Raw genomic sequence first — 18,000 nt, forward strand, 5'->3', positions numbered from 1 at the left:
TCCTGCTGAGACAGGAAAACAGATAATAAAATGCTGCTATATCTATATTGCAACAGAAAACTCGGTTTAAATGGGCCACTTCCTAACAACTTTGTCTACTTTAACACATCACGAAGAAATAACTACCCAAGGTGTATTTGAGACCGTCGGCACCTCTTTCTACTTTTCTGAACTCACTCTGACAGGTACTAGAATACTTAAAAAATTTTAAGTAATCCCTCGTGTATTTCTTTCTTTTTCATAAAGAATATTCTTTTTTTTTTTCTTGCAGTATGTGGGCCTCTCCCATTTGCGGAGCACAGGCTCCGGACGCACAGGCTCAGCGGCCATGGCTCACGGGCCCAGCCGCTCCGTGGCATGTGGGATCCTCCCAGACCGGGGCATGAACCCGCGTCCCCTGCATCGGCAGGCGGACTCCCAACCACCGCGCCACCAGGGAAGCCCTTCATAAAGAATATTCTAAATTTCTGTTCAACTGTTTTTTTGTAAATGTTTTTTTGTAACATAGTTTTTCAACACTGCGTAGGCCAAGTCTTATATTACTGGCTTCATACAACTAAAAGTCCTGCTAACTAGTATAAATCATAAGTGTACAAAGAGAAATTTTTTATTTATGTTGATATTTTAACATTCCTTATGGCTACAATCTAAGGAATACTAACAGTTCTTTCCAAATACAAGTAACAACCCTTTTTAACCCCCTAATTTTAAGATCCTCTGGATTAACCAGACACAAAGATTTCCACTGAGAAGCCTTGAGAGAAAATGAGAAGGAAACTCATCAAAAACAAGCTAAAACAATAATGAAGGAAAAAAGAGGGGAGTATGGGTATGAAATTCAGTCTTCATCAAAGATAACGCACACACACAAAACCACCTTCAGGACCCTCGCACTGGTCAGTCCCTTGTCCCGGAGCACTCTTACCCCAGGAGCCTGCGTAGCTCATACCCTCAACTCCAGAGTCAGCTTCTCAGTGAGGCCTTCTCTGACCACACACACCATGTGAGATCACAAACCGCCCACCCTACCCCATCACTTCTAATGCCCCTTGATGTTCTATTTCTTCCACTGAACTTACCACATAAAATACTACAGTGTTTTTATTTTGCTTACTGTCGGTGTTCCTCTCCTTCCCAATAAAATGTTAAGCCCCACAAAGGCAGATATTTTTGTGTTTTGTTCACTGATGTATCCTCAGTGGCTAGAAGAGTACTTAGAACACAGTAGGCACTCAGGAAACATCTTATGAATGACGACTGATTCAATGAACACACAATTTTATATACATAATGAATAGGCTCAAAGCAATATATTTTTGTGTTCCCACTGGGTATTAGTTAAGACTAAACTTGATTTTAATTAGCCAGGAGGTCATATAAATATGTGCATAGGGATGCAAATTACTCTACATTTCCCCCTTTAATGTCTCAAACGCTAACATAATTACCTGCATCTTCCAATAGAGCACAGAGCAATGGGATCACCCACCACGGCAACCAGGGACTGTGCTCTTGTGATGGCAGTATTGAGAAGCTTATAGTTAGACAGAAAACCATAATCTAAGTCCTCTGTGGAATCTTCCAGCAGTTGCTCTTTCTTTTTAATTGGTGTCTGTTTATGTTTACAAGTATGTCTTGTACGTACTGTGCTAAGAAACAAAACTCTGAATTGCTTTCCTGTAAAAAAAAAAAAAAAATTAAAAATAAGAGGACTGTTATTCTGAACCACTGATATAATAAAAGCATTTCATTTTTTAAGTGTTATTGCTAAATAAGAGGTGTTGATGAGAATGTGGAGAAACTGGAACTCTTGTTCACTGTAGGTTGAAATATAAAATAGTATGTAAAACACTACAGAAAATACCATGGCAGTTCCTCAAAAAATTAAACATAGAACTAACATATGATGCAGCAACTCTACTTCTGGAAACACACCCAAAAGAACTGATTCCATAAGGAAGCCTAGAGAGAGACTAGTCTGTACATGTTTTTTCTTACATTGACACATCACTTCCCTGATTCTATGACAAGTCTCCACAGATGCAAATACAGTTCTAGTGTCAATTCTTAGTTCTCTCTTCTCCAGGCCAAACAATCCTAGTTCCTTCAACCATTTCTGACTCCACAGGGCAGTTTCTAGACCACTAACTATGCTAGGTCGTCTTTGGACGCTTCCTAGTTTATTAGTAATATTCTTTCTAAAATGCACACCCAAATTCTGCGTGATCTGAATGCATGGTATACTGGAGCTATTTTTTTTCCCCATGATCTAGAAATTGTATTACTCTTATTATTGTATATTACCATGAAACCTCAGATTGTACTGGGCTTTTCTGGCACTCACATTATAGTGTTGCTTCACTTACTTAAACACACAAATTTCACAGCAACTAATTACATGAAAATTTAAAAGAGTTGCTTTATTCACTTAGGAAAATCCAGATGAAGAACAAGCTATGCCTTTAAAAATTTGCTTGACAGGCACAAGCTTTTAAAAATCCTTATAAACAAATTAGTTCTCAGATACATTATAACAACAGGTGTTGCATGCTACTGCGACTGCAACTATAGCATCCAGACATCTGTAGTTACAGTCACGGAGGACGTCCCTTGGTTGATGCTTCTTTTATTTGGATACAGAAATTTAACGAACATGTAAATGAGCTCGACCTTGAATTGCCAAATCTGGCATTAAAGAACTTGGTATGAAATGAATACATAATTGCTTGTCCAGAAAAGAGATCTTGAAAACTAAAAATCAAATGTGCACACACTTTAAGATCTAACCATTTGAATAACTTAATTCATTTCCATTAATAGTTACCTTGAACATTTAGCACCCTTTCGACGTTAACATCAGATAATCTCTTTTTTCGAAGTTCAGCGCGTATCCTGAACACCTGGTCGGCATACGGAGTCACCACACCAATGCTGCCGTCATCTAACTTCCCCCACGCTACTGGCCACTTCCTTCTTAACTCTTCCACACGCTCCACCACTTCAAAGACCTTTAAACAAACGTACATGTATACATATTAAAGTTATACAAGTGCTTGGAGAAAAGAATACGGTAACTGAAATCGATGTACAAAGGATTCCATTTTAGCAAATGTCGTTTTAAAACCACCTCAAACCAGGAATAATGCTTTGCTGACGTGAACACATTTTTGTTTACATTTCAAGCAGTAAATCTCTACAATAGTGCACCCAGTGAAAACGTGAAAATCGGAGACGATGTAACTGGCCATTGGCCCCACCCCTTACCTGGCCCCCCTTCTCAAATGGGGACAGGTTCGGGCTCCTGTTTAGAGACAGGCGTGTGGGACCGGCAACCCCACGTTCCCAGTATTTCTCAGTCCACTCTGTAGCTCAGGCCGATGAAACCCATTAGGAGAGCCCTAGAGTCAGCGCCGCCAACGTCTCGGCAGTGCGAGGGCTACCTTTCCTCCTCTCCCCGTGGATATAAGTAAACAGAACAGCCAACAGCTGGCAGCAAACCGCAGCTGGGACTGGGGCAAATCTGGACCTCAGGACAGACTTTCAGAGTTCACTGCCTTCTCATGGTACAACTCTGCCCAAGCCCTGTCATTAACCTTGCAGTGAAGTAAGCCCATATTTTACCATCTGGATTCTCTGGACCCCACTTAGTGAATTAGAGTAGAACTTTTAGTGCAGTTTAATCTACTTTGATTCGATGAATTCATCAAACAAATAGTGTTGATGCTTGGCACAGTAGGGGACAAAATGATTACTAAAACACGCTCCTTGCCTGTGAAGAGATTACTGTATATTTAGAAAATAGATTCCTAATTTAAAATACGTATTATAAGGCAAGCTCAATAGAGGGTCAGGCAAGAGTCCAGGGGCAGAGAGAGGAAGGAGAAAATTTTTAATGTCTTTTAAATACATTATTTATTTACTATTTGTTAGTAATATCTACTTAAATTTATAATAGTAAATACACAAAAATTTGATAGTTTTATTCCTTTTAAGAACTCGAGGATTAATGGCCAGGATGCAGTTCCCACTTCCACATATAAATTCAATGAATGACAGAGGAATAGACTCTAGTCATCCTGTTGTTATAATGAAATAACAGCAAGTGAAACAACTACCCAGACCGTCCAAGGGTTCCGATGAGTCAACTGGATTGAAAACATGGCGCTCTCACCCATAAGGAACAAGCAACACATAACCATTTCTCCACTTCGTCCCCCTGTTACCCCTAATATAGTAGGCAGCATAAAACTGTAGTCAAAATACGCAGTCTTGGGATGGTATGAGGAGCTTGGGGAAAGCCCTCTCCCAGATAGACATCTATGAAGCTGGTCACGGCCAACAGATAGTCATTCAAAGTCTCTGGAGATTGATCAAAGAGCTTCCAAGAAACTGAGAAGCACTGTTTCAACGAAATCTACAGGAAGTCGGGAAGAAGAGGGGAGGGCTGGGACTGCCCCGCTCTCCCGCAGCCCTGTCTTCACAGGACTGTCCCAGCAGCCGAGGGGCAGCTCCCACCTGCTCCAGCTCCCTGGGGTGAAAGAGCTACTCCAGGCGGTTACAGCAGTGGATGAACATCAGAGATCTCGTTTTCCCCAGCAAGGTGCAGCAGGAGGCCATGAGCAGCTGGCAGCACCTGGGTGGCACCTATACCCCTTCCCCATCTCCTGCTGCACAGGGAGGGCCTGCGTGGGACAGTGGGTGAAGCAAGCAGTCTCCTTTGCTCGTACCATAGTCAACACGGTAGAAGTCACAGACAAAAACAAAATCTTGATAACAGCAACAAGAGAACAACTCGTCACTTACAAAGAACTCCAGTAAGATTAACAGATGACTGCTCATCAGAAACAATGAGGGCGATAAAGCAGTAGGAAAGCCTATTTCAGTGTGCTGAAAGAAATAACTCAATAATCTAATATCCAGCAAAACTACTTTTCAAAAATGAAGGCAAAATAAAGACATTCCCAGAAAAAAACAAAAACTGAAAGAATTCTTTACTAGCAGACCTGCCCTAAAAGAAACACTAAGAGAAATTCATCAGGCTGAAAGCAAGTGACACCAGATAGTAATTTGAATTCACACAAAGCATACTACTAAAGGTAATTACATGGTTAATTATAAAAGACAGTATATTTATTCTCCTTTCTCTTCTTAACTGATTTTCCAGCCAGCAGTTTCCAACCTGAGTGCAAAAGTAATAAAGGAAACCCTAGAGTTATTTGTCAATATTTCAAACAGGTAAAGGAAAGTTTACCTTTTCCTAAAATTAATTGGCACAGACTAATTAAAATGTTAAGGTTCTTTACTTTTGGCTAGGATTTTATCAAGTAGGTACTGTCAATTTTCTTGTACTGACTTCTAACTACAGGCCTCTGACCAATTTTTCAATGGAAAGATGAATTACTATTACTTAATAAATGGCATTATTTTTTTTTTTTATAAATAAAATGAGTAAAGCACAGGACTCAAGGGAAGAAAGGGAGATGGAGATCACATATCACGAATCATTCTTCTAATGACCAACCATGCACACACCCTCCCCTGGGTTTCCTTAAGTCCAGAACTCCACTCCCTTGTGACAGCCAGAACCAAACCTCAGGTTCTCTGGCCTGCTGGCCCCTAAAGACTTCACAGCTTTTTGTTTGCTACCTGATCTGACCCCTCATACTTCCCACATTTTCTCTGAACTTAAAAAGTCAGAAACTCTGAGAGAACCACACAAGTTGCAGCACATAATGGGTTAGCACCATCGTCATGTGGGTCTGTGTGACCCCCTGGAGCACAGGATTCCACAAGTCAAGTCTTTTCACTCATGTAAAACGATGCCTCATTGGAGTGTGCACTATAAATTGTGACCACAGTCCATTTTAGATGGCTTCTTTTAAATGAGGTTCTGCATTTTGGCATAAGGCAAAATGTAAATCAAAGTTTTTGTTTCCCATGGCAGATTCATCTTAACAAATCCATGTTACACAAGAAAGAACAAACTTCCATACTATTTTCATGTAAATGAAGTCAACACACAATAAAATATCAACCCAAAATTTTAAATAAATGCTTAATAAGACCAGACTATATATATAACTGCAAAAATGTCAACAATTTGCAAAAAGGACTAAGGTACCTCTGCATTATTATAAAAAGCTGTGCTATTTTTCTCTTGTACATCTTCCCCTCGTGCTGTAAAGAAGGTTAGTGGGTAGAAATCCTTGTGTGCTGGCTGCTTTCCACTGGCCATCAGTTTGCCCTCATAGAAGAGCTCAGAGGTGTAACTGCAGAAAAAGACCGAAATAAATAAATAAATAAAAAGTAACCTATCATCAAAATTAATTTTACCCATAAGAAAAAATTACCAGTCAAATCTCACGTTGCTTTATGCCCATGATTAATTTTAATCCAAACATCTAATGCCCATGATGCCAAGGTTTTCACCAAAATTAGCCACAGCAATGAAAACACAGTGGGCTCCTGGTATACCACTGATAAATGAATTGATCTGGGGAAGGCATGAAGCCAGAACATAGAGAGAAAAGGAAGAAATGACGACAGTTCAGTACTAGATGAAACTCTTGTTTCATGAGGAAATTTGCTAGCTGTTATGGTTTTCTATACTAAATTTTTTTAAATGTATATTTTTATTTATGTGGATCATATACTTATGCAAACACAAAGATCTATAGACACTGAAACAATACACACAACTGAAGGGTATTCCAGTCTTCAACTGTAAAATGAATACTCTACTAATGAAGATACTACGTAGTACTCGATTCATCACTGACTGTAGCAAATGACTGGCAACGATAAAAGAGGAATCACATTTCGAGATATTGATAAAAGCCATATTTAAATCTAAACTTATTTTTATATCTCTCCTACTGCTTTCAGAGAAACCTAAAAATTAGTTTCACATGACCGCCATAATCAATATTATTAAGTTATACTAAACTTGAAAAAATCCTAAGATTTTGGTGGTGACAGTGACAGGAACGCAGCACAAAGGGGCTTCCCAGGGTGCTGGGAACATTCTGTTTTTTGGTCTGGATGCCAGTTGAGGGGTACGTTTGGTTTGTGACTATTCACTGGGCTACCATTTATGATACTTTTACTTGTATAGATGCATACTATATTTAATAGAGACCTTTTAAAACTTTATTACTAAGTTTCATGGTTTTCTTTCCTTCCTCCCTCCCACCCTTCCTTTCTTTTAAAATAGACTCCTTGTATAACACAGACAGACACACATACGCAAACCATTATGTGGCTTGTCAACATATTTGTTTATTACATCATGTAGTTTTACATAGACATTATATATTTAGTCACAGAAAAATATGTTTATAGCTAGTAGAACCTAAAGTTTTTGTTTCCAGAACTGCCCTACTATAATAAATTACAGCTGACTTTTGAGGTGTACTTTCACAGACATAAAATTAAACATAATTTCCAACACTAGGGACACCTTGTAACTCTGCTGGGAATAATCTGTCCCTAGGAACAGTGCTGTTCTGAGTCCCCTTCCACCGGACCACACAAAGTGTGACAGAGGGGCAGCTCACACCTACTTGATGATAGCTTCGTGGGAGCGGTAGTTCTCACACAGGAGGATCCTGCAGGGAAACTCGGCAGGGTAATGCTCATAGAGCCGGTCAAGCAGTGAAACGTGAAGGTTTCTTTCCCTGGCAAACTCACTGTAAACGAAAGGGCTGAGCTGTAACAGAGAGACACATGGAGAGAATTTAACTAAATATACAAGTAGCATTTTTTTTAACATACTTTAAAAAAAAATCCACCATGCTGAAACTTCTGATGTACTAAACCTCAACATGCTGAATGCTGGAATAAGCAGAGTCAAACATATTTTTCTAGGAACAATTTTACTACTATATAGAATGAGGCTAAATTTTCGTTTCAGCATGCCAACACTAACCTAGAGTTTCTACACATAGGTTAATAAAGGACTCTTCTGGGCTTCCCTGGTGGCGCAGTGGTTGAGTCCACCTGCCGATGCAGGGGACACGGGTTCGTGCCCCTGTCCGGGAAGACCCCACATGCCGCGGAGCGGCTGGGCCCGTGAGCCATGGCCGCTGAGCCTACGCCTCTGGGCGTCCGGAGCCTGTGCTCCGCAATGGGAGAGGCCACAACAGTGAGAGGCCCTCGTACCGCAAAAAAAAAAAAAAAGGACTCTTCCAACTTAATAATAAATAGCTACTACCTTAGTAATTTTAGGGATGCAACCCACTGCATCATTGGGGGAGTCAATCAACTGTCTCACTAAAATTAAGCAACTATTTTAAACAGTGAGCTAGCAGGATACACCGCCTATGACTAAAACACTTATTTTTAATAATTAGCAAAAAAGCCATCTTTATCTCGTGAAGTGTAAGGAGCCATCATCCTTGATTACAACTTTGATGCTAAGAACAAAATTAAACTTCTGGCAAAGAAACAAAAACAGAACTTGCCCCTCTACCTTCAACTCTTTCCTAAATGGATAGCTACAACACTGTGTAGGTTCAATCTCAACCAACTGTGACAAAAGAGAAAGAACCTCAAACTGAAACTTTGCAAAATTGATATTTTGATAGAAAAACTGTAATTTTCTTTCATACATCGGTATTAAGATCAGACAAGTTCTTTGAGATTTTGGCTATTATTTTTAATTAGGCACTTTGTTTCCCATGATAATGAAAAGTTAACCCTTCAGGAAAACAAATGTTGGGGACAGGAACTGGGGAATCGTAAGAAGGATAATTTAAATTTATTTGATAAAGAAAAGTAAGAATCAATTATTCATACTACAGAGAACGGGAACTTCAAATTAATAAACATGACAATTAGAACACTGATAGACTCATTCATTCCACTCTCTATCCAAAGAAGGAAGAAAAGTGGGGCGGGGGTTGGGGGGTAGCAATTTTCCTTCAGAAACACCAACATTTTCCACTATTAGTACAGAAATATCTAAAGTACTTAAACTGATATGCATGGCACAATTTCATAGGCTGTTTTAGAAAACAAAATATTAAACATCAAAATATAACAGAAGTTTCTTTCAACATGGTGACTCAGAGGGCACTCACCTGCATGTGGTCACCAGCCAGGACAACCCGTGTGTCCTTAGTTGCTAATGCTAGGGGCATAATGGTTTCACACTCCATGGCCTGGGCAGCCTCATCTAATAGAACGTGCGTAAAAAACCCTGCAAAGTACAGTATAAACACAGGACCGCATATTAAAGCAGTGATAAAGGGAGGAGTAGTGTCTTTCTTTTAAGGAAAGAGTTTAGTGTCCTGATTTAAGAGCTGTGAGTACTTTTAATGCCAGTCCTCAATTTAGAAGATCATATATTTAAATCACTATTTAAAAAATAGAAGTTGAAAGGAATAACTATTTTACTCAACACTAGATATGTAAATGGCATCTGGTACTAATGGCCCCAAGACTAACAGTTAAATCAGGACGCATAAAAAAGACTTTAAAAGTACAAGGTAGCAGCTTTTCACCACAAAGAAAAGCTGGCAACAAAACAGTGATAGGCCCAAAATCCTTTCACTATTTATTTGCTAAAACACCAAAAATAAAACAATGGTAGTTTATAAGTAACTTTAGCTTAAACACATACATTAGACATTAAAGTAAAGAAAATCATACCCAAAATCTAACATAAAGGAGAAAGTGATAATCTAACTTTGACCAAAATCAAAGGTTATCTGTTAGCAAATTCACTATTTTGATTATTTAGGTTTATTGTGTGTGTGTGTGTGTGTGTGTGTGTGTGTGTGCGCGCGCGCGCGCGCGTACAGATTATATACAATGTTTTAGCCTAAGACCCTATCCTGGCTGTAAAACTATCACCAGTCTGAAAAAGAAAAAAAACAAAAGTGACACAAGTATCAAAAATGTACATTATCAAATATCCCCCAGATGCAAACACCCACGTCTGGGTTACTGCTGCCACTCACACTGAGGCACAGGAATCTGTGTACAGAAAGGAGGAAAAGCCTCTTTGCCCCTAAAAGAGGAGACAGAAGAAAAATCTTGCTGTCTCAATGTGTAGAAGTAAATGTTGCCCCCTATGGCTATAGCTCACTGAGGTGGGGGGGGGGGGCCCTGTTCTAACTAGCACAGCAAAGAACACAAAGTAGCTTCTCAACAGAATGACCAGTTGTAACTCTCTAGATTAATTAGCCTCCTGTGAGTTGGCCCAAGAACCTAACCTCTATTTCTATGGATAGCAACAAGTTCCAAACAATCTGTTGATACAACTTCCTAATGCAACTTGTTTCTAGGTTGGGAACTTCCTAAACTTTACTGACTGGCAGTAATAACCGCCACCACCACCACCATCACCACCATCATCACGGTCCATTCAAACAAATGGCTATGTTGACAGTACAAGTATCAATAACTGTTGTCTATTTAATGACAGTGGCCCAAGCATGATTTGGACACATGCATTTTTCTCCCTGGTGAGGAGAATTTGTGCTTTTTGTTCTACAAGACTAATTAAGGAAGATGACCATATAATTATAGGATCAAATTGGAAAAAACTGAGACTAGTGAAAAAAATCTGTTTTCATTAGATAACATTTTAATTAAATAGAGCTAGGCTTAAATCAGGAACTGAATAAATCATGAAATTGTTATACTGTTGCTTAAGCTAGTAAAAGAAACCTGAATTAGTCAAACTGATTTAGCCTGAGCCTTGGTTGTCTTAGCTGTAAAATAACCCTCCACAGAGTTGATATGAGAATTAAATAAAGTATAAACAATGCCTAAAACAAAGCAGATCACTGACTTGCAATAAATGTTCTACACTCTTGCTCTTCAAAGCCATTCTTTACTCTTCCTCAAAACTATACTGTTTCGGAGGCTTGGGTATTGAATTTACGTGGCAAATATGCAGAGTATAATCATGAAGTAATGAGACTGATTGTTAAATAAACATACCAAAATTTACATTGCAAATAAGTGTTGTTCCATCAAAGAAGTCAGTTGAGAGGAAATATAACTCATTCCAATGGATGCAGCCACTGTTCAAAACATTTTTGAAACTCTGCTTTTGTAACTGCCCTCACCAGCCAGCTATGAGCTGCGTGCACAAGAAAAATAAGTCTCATTACATGAGAGGCACGTCTCTCTCTCTTTTTTTTTCCAACCCCTAATGGTATTGCTCCGTTTGATAACCTACCTTATTTACCAGATACGCCTCAGAAAGATTTTGAAGCTTTTCTAAAATTAACTCTACCCTCAAAAAAGAAAGTTTGGCCACTGTTCATTCTTTAAGATAAACAGAGGTTTATCAAGGGCCTCCAGGTTTCTATACCCTGGGCCAAGTGCCAGGAATACAAGGTGAAGAGAACTGTCTCTACCTTCCAGAGACTTAAAGAATTTGTCACTGGCTCTGAAAGCAATTCCAAAAGGAGAGAGCAAAAAAGCGTTGACCAATGTCAACAATTATAATAAAGCGGTAATAAATGAATATTCTTCCAAAGCAACTACCTTAAAGTGATACCACATTTTGATGGTTAAGTTCTGCCATATTTATCAGAACTTCTTGTCACCATCTGTCTATACTTTGTATAATATTAGTTTGATTTTACATAGTTCCTGTACTTAAATAATCTTAATAGTATGTCATAAAAAAACCTATCATGATTGTTGTCTCTACACTGTATTAATGGAAAACTATTTTAAAATTAAAAACTTGAGAAAACTGTAAAAAAACCAACACTGTCCAAATTTGAATTTTTCACATGATCAATAGTAAATACCATCTGATCAATTAGAGAAAAAATAGAGTAGCAGTCACTAAAATGTCTAAACTAGGGGTTGATAAATTTTGTGTGTGTGAAGGGCCAAACAGTACACATTTTAGGTTTTTTTGGCCATACAATCTCTGTCGCAACTACTCAACTCAGCTGAACTACTCAACTACTCAAAAGAATCCACAGAAAATATAGGTAAATAAATGGGCATGATTGTGTTCCATCCAATAAAACGTGATTTACAAAAACAGACAGTAGGCCAGATACGGCCCACAGGCCAACCCCTGATCTAAACTGAATGCAGAGCCCTGTGCATTCAGGCACCCTTTCTGTGTCTTGAGTCAGCATACCAGGTTCAAGGTCCAACTGACAGAGGTACTGGGAAGTATTCAATGTAACAACAACCACTCGGTGTTTAAGAATATCTTCTTTCTGTGGCATCTGAAAGGTGGAATGTGCGCTTGAGATCAAACAGTACTGATGCACAACTGGGTGGACAGTCTTTACCCAGCGATTTCTGAAATATACCCTATAAAAGAAGATAACATTTCCTATTTATACTTATTAACATCTTACCAGTACCTGATTATCAAAATATCGACATTATGATGTTAAGACTACAATACCTGGAAATTAACAAATGAGTCTGGTAACTGTTAACACTCTACTGGATTAGAATTTAACATACAACTGTAACTCCCCCCCACCAAAAAATGAATCAAGCAGAAAGTATATACACTATGATAAGATAAATATCTAATTATTTTTAAGTGTTCAGAATAATCTTACAACAGAATGACACACAGAGTTTCATAAGCATTAGTTTTTTTACTTCAAAACATTCCCATTTGGGAATTATTATTTTTCCTAGAATATTCTTACAAAAATATACTTATATTTTAATTATCTATGCTAATAAAATATAGTGAATTGCGAACTTACAAGAGAAATTTAAAAGTTACTTGCATTTCACTTTAGAATATATTCTTATACCTATATTTAAATAGACCTCTATCTAAAGATCTGGAAATTTAAAAATAAATTTAAATTTTGGACCATCAGAAAATCTTAAGAAAGAGAATCTCTTCTATTAATTGCAAAAGAAAAACAGAAATAGGACTCATACAACAGATTACTAAGATGGTACAGAAACAACTCATCCATCCACCCACCCACCTCCCCCCATCCCTAACCCACCCACATCACAAAGATCTGCTGGGCATCTACTATGGTCCAGCACAGAGGCAAGTCACATGGCTTGCAAACTTTCATAAAGACTTTGGATTTATTCTGACTTCAATGGAAAGCCATCAGAGAGTTGTAACAGGGCACATGTCATGAGACATGCCTTAGGTTGCTAAAGGACCCCTCTGTTTCTCTGGACAGAATACACAGTTTTGGAGGCAGGAAGAGGGCTGGACAGTGGTGTGGTGGTAAATGTTGAACAATCAGCCTTCGGGGGGGGGAGGGGTGACCTGATCTGCAGTGTTTGCTGGTTTCTGGGGTATAAAACCTACAATCATGGCCAATTTCACATGAACTTGGGAAGACACGCACATGATTGGCTCTCACAAACCAGTACCAGCTGCTCCATCACACCAGGGACTGGGAGAGAGGCAGGGGGAGGGGGCAATATCAAGGAGACCCATTAGGAGGCCGCTGTAAGGATCCGGACAAGAAAAAATGATAGCTTGAACCAGGGTGGTAACAGTAGAGATGTGAAAATGGTCAGATCACTGCATATTTTGAGAGTAATGCTGACAGAATTTACTGATATACTAGATGTGGAATTTAAGAGAAAGGATGTTCCATGGCTTTGAAACTGGATGAGTGGCAGTACTGGTGATAGGGAGGAATAAATTTGGGGTGGGAATTGAGAATTCAGTTTTGGACATATTTAGTAGTAGACATCCAAGTAGAGATACCCAGTAAGCAGAGGTATTTATAAGTGTGGAGTTCAGAAGAATGCCTAAGACAAGAAATATACAACTGAGGTCATACTTAAACCCTGAGACTAGAAGAGCTCACCTGGAGAGTAAGTGTAGATAAAAAGGAAACTAGTTGGAAGAATGGCTGATGGACCACTTCCACATGTAGAGGCTGGGGAATGGAGGGACACAGGAAAGGAGACTGGGAAGCAGCAACCAGTGAAACAGCAAAGAACTTAGGAGATTGTGAGGGTCCAATCAAGGGACATAAACTTCCATGTCACTAAATCGTTTGGACATTTTCCGGGCCCATCAAGTTACTTATTAGCAGCATCCGGCTCTGTGGTTGCTCCCTCCTTGAAATATTCTCTCCCTCAGCTGCCATAACTCAACCGCTCCCTGCTTTCCTTCCACCTCTCTAAGCTGGTTCCTTAAGGCTTAGCCTTTAGTGCTCTCATCAAGCTCTGTCCTCTCACCTGACAATCTCATCCCAGGCCCATGGCTTCAATTACCACCAATACCCTGATGACTCACACATTCTTCTCTCTCCAGCCAAGACCTCACCTCTGAGCTCCAAGATGCATGTTCAACTATTTACTTGACACCTGTCTCCTCTAGAACGTTTCAAAGGCAGCTCAAATGTCACATATGCACAAGCCCTAACCTCACGGTCTTGTACAATGTGTTCTAACCCTCCAGGAAACAATGAAAACTGGTTATTGTCTTTTTCTAAGCAAAGCAAAGCAAAAAAAAAAAAAAAAAAAAAAAAAAAAATTACTGGTTATTGTCTTTTTCTAAGCAAAGCAAAAAAAAAAAAAAAAAAAAAAAAAAAAAAAAGCATTTAATAAATGTCCCTAATTTATAAATAAATTGTAACAGAGAAAAGTTATGTATTTTAAAAGCATTATTATGATAGGAAGGACTGTGAAAGTAACCAACACCACTCCTAAAAGATGTAAAAATCTTAAACATGTTTTAGGTTTTAATAAAAAAAATATTTAATCAAATCAGCAAAGCAGAATTTACTTTTAAATATATGAAAAATCTCATTTTACAAATTATCTGAAAAAGTATTTACAAATTATGATTCCATTAATAGTAACTTACGTGTGTGTATTTAAGCATATAAATGACTAGAAATTAAACTGTAAAATGTTAGCAGTATTTATCTCTGACTGGTAAGGTTATAGATAATTTTTATTCTTCATGCGGATTCCCATATTTTCTTAAATGAACATTTCATCATAAAACTGAAAAATTCATTTTTCAAATTACTTATCAAATCTAACTCCAGGCACTGCTTCTTTCTCAAAGAAAAAATAGAAATTGAAGTTCTAAGCCTCATTACTGACTTTTTTGTAGTTACCTTGGAAAGCTAACTCAAGATGAAATTAGTTAGAATACAAAGTTTGATCATTAGGCCCATTCCCTTAAAAATATAATAGTCTAGTGCTGACTTAAAAAAGACTTAAATGTTTTCTCAGTACTTTCATTTTGTGCAACATTTAAGGTAGACACTGTCTATAAGATTACTTAAAACACATCCAACAACATTTTTCAAAACTGGAGAATTGACACTTTCAAGTCCATGGTATAAAAGGTGACACCAAATAAGTAATTTACATATTTCTAGAAATAAACTGTCCACATGCCCCACATGAATTATAATGAAATTTAAAACAGAAGACCGTCTGGTAATATATCATTTTAATTCTCTGAAATTTTATTCATGTATTGAATTCATATGCAATGAACACCCCCAAAATATTATTACATAAGATACTACAGAATCAGAAAGACATTATTTATTTATTTAAAGATCTTTATAAAATAACATATACCTTCTGTTTGTCCAGAAAACAGTAAATGTACACTTTCTCCACAGATAGCCTTTATCTAATAAGTGATAACTCTGCCAGAATCAGCTACTGATTTTCAGAAGCATACACAGAAACTATGTTTTCCTCTCTATTCCATTTTAAAATCTTCTAATTCTAATAAAGTAAGAAGTAAAAACTGAAACTAAGTATAATTAAAATGGATTCTAAAACCTCCATCCCAAAATAAGTTAAGCTCAACTCCTGGCAACTAACAGAATTTTATACATTTTAACGACAAGTGTGCATATTTAAACATATTTACTGTTTTAACTATTTAATGTTTATGGCTATTTTCCTACTTTGTCACGTTTACTAGGGCCCACTCTAAGCTACAGTGTGGGAAGGTAAACATGTCATCATCACTCTTATTCCACAGAGACAACAAATCTTCAAGGTCACATGCGGACACTTAGGGCCCTCTTTGTGTTCTTTCCCCTGCGTTCTGGGACAATTCACATAAAGCTGATCTCCCCAGAGCGCTCAGCCATGCTAATTTTCTCTACTGCATCTCCCATACCACTCATATTTGTTGTCCATTAGGAAAATTATAAATTAATCTCAGTTAATATAATAATAGATGGTGCTAATAAATCCTAACATTTCAATGTATTAACCCTCCTAGGAAATACATTCACAAGTTAACATCTTTCCTGAACAGAAAACTATGGCGAAAATACAGCACCACATAAAGGCCCAAGTCTTTTCTTATTTTATTCCACTTATTAAATGAAATAACATGAAATTTGTATTTAACTAAATTCAAATATTTTCTACTAGAGGGCAAGTTTCTGTATTTGGGCCACTACAACTATACATAGACCCTACTGGAACATAACTTCTTATCCTCCATATTTAGATGCACGACATGTTGGATTGTAACGCCCAAAACATAATTTTACATGGGAAAAGCTAAACATAATGCTAGCCAAATAATGGAGTTCAGTGTGTATCAACCACAGCTCTCCTGCCCCAAATGTCAAATGACCTATGCTAGGTCAACCAAGCTTTGAGGGGTCTTCACTCCACTGTTTCCAAGCCAAGTACAATGATAAATGAGATTGTCACAGTTCCTACATAACATACATACGCAAACATAAGCACACACACAAGCTCTACCAACAATAAAACATCTTATCGACACTGAAGTAAGAACACTCATAGCAAAAATGCTACTAGCTAACTCAATTTCACTTAGGGGCTAAAAAAGATTAGAATCTGAAGCAAACTAGTTTTCGATGAATTTATCCATTGGTAAGTATCACATTTTCATTTATAGTGACTGTATACATGTGATATTTTCTTATCAAATAAAACTGAGTTCTACTTAAAATACTTATTTCTCCTCTAATTTGTCTTCAGAGTAGAAACAGAGTATGGCATAAAAACCTGTGTCAACAGGCCATGCCGCTTTTTCCTCTTTTGTTCTTTTTAATGCAATTGCAAAATCATTCGAATGGCTTTGCTTATGGTTATTAAAGAATTAAATAGCGTAACCTCATTTTCCCATGCCTAGGCTCAACTAGAAAGAAAAAGTTAGTGAATTATGATTCAAAAGTGTGGTTAGAAATTAATTTTTAAACAATAATTGTATTTGAACAACATAGGGCATGACATATTAGTTTGTAAAATGGCAAAACTAAACATTAATTCATATAACAATGAGAGCAAATGGTATAATAACCATTTAATGGTTCTTTATTGTTTTCTGAAGAAAAGGATTTTATTCCCCCACAACCCTATATCTAAGAACATTTCATATCCATAGACACTTAGTAGACCTGTATTAACCTAGAATTTTCTTTAACTCTTAAATGATAGCAAAGAGCTATAAGTACCAGTCGGTTACACCGTGCTGCAGAAATCACTTCAATTTCATGCTTCTCTAAATGTGTAGCGTCTATGAAATTACCTGCATGATCACAGTCAAAATTTTATTTCCATAAACAACTATCACTGCATGACTACTCTGCCATGCAAAATATGCTAGAATTTTAATTAAAATTGATTTAATCATAAATTTATATATAGTAGCTTTTAGAGGAACACATCAAAATCGGCTCAGATCGTAACCACATTTTTTACATACAAAACTTAAAAAAGGATGTCTTTCTCTTTACTTAATGTTTAAGAAATGAATGGTCAAAGATTTTTAAATTTTTCCTTAATTTAAATGGTTTCTTCAAAAGGCATAACCTCCAAATGCCAACGCACAGTTAAAGATTTTGGTTTTCTCAAAGTTACTAAAATCTTTATAGACACCTTTTCTTAAGAATAATAAAGTATGATACAGAGACATAATAAGCCTTAAAAGAATACCTGAGAGGTCTTGCCTGGGGATTGCCTGCTTCTACATATGGATGTAAATAATCCTTTATGTAGAGATCAGCAGCACTATTAGAATGGGTGCAAATGAGAATCCTGCTG

The 18,000-nt window shown here is 37.5% G+C and overlaps 1 protein-coding gene across 1 annotated transcript in view; it reads right to left on the reverse strand.

Annotated features, from left to right (window-relative positions):
* The window catches only part of HELZ (helicase with zinc finger), a 149,966-nt gene that overhangs the window by 60,679 nt on the left and 71,287 nt on the right, over positions 1 to 18,000 (reverse strand). The window contains exons 16-22 of the mRNA XM_007455280.1: positions 17,893 to 17,994; positions 12,119 to 12,297; positions 9,081 to 9,199; positions 7,563 to 7,708; positions 6,122 to 6,269; positions 2,825 to 3,008; positions 1,449 to 1,677 (exon numbers count right to left, since the gene is read on the reverse strand). Coding sequence (XP_007455342.1) covers positions 1,449 to 1,677; positions 2,825 to 3,008; positions 6,122 to 6,269; positions 7,563 to 7,708; positions 9,081 to 9,199; positions 12,119 to 12,297; positions 17,893 to 17,994 — 1,107 coding nt within the window. The remainder of the gene's footprint in view (positions 1 to 1,448; positions 1,678 to 2,824; positions 3,009 to 6,121; positions 6,270 to 7,562; positions 7,709 to 9,080; positions 9,200 to 12,118; positions 12,298 to 17,892; positions 17,995 to 18,000) is intronic.

Source organism: Lipotes vexillifer, unplaced genomic scaffold (genome assembly GCF_000442215.2).
Source record: "Lipotes vexillifer unplaced genomic scaffold, Lipotes_vexillifer_v1.1 scaffold664, whole genome shotgun sequence".
In the NCBI taxonomy this organism is placed as follows: Eukaryota; Metazoa; Chordata; class Mammalia; order Artiodactyla; family Lipotidae; genus Lipotes; species Lipotes vexillifer.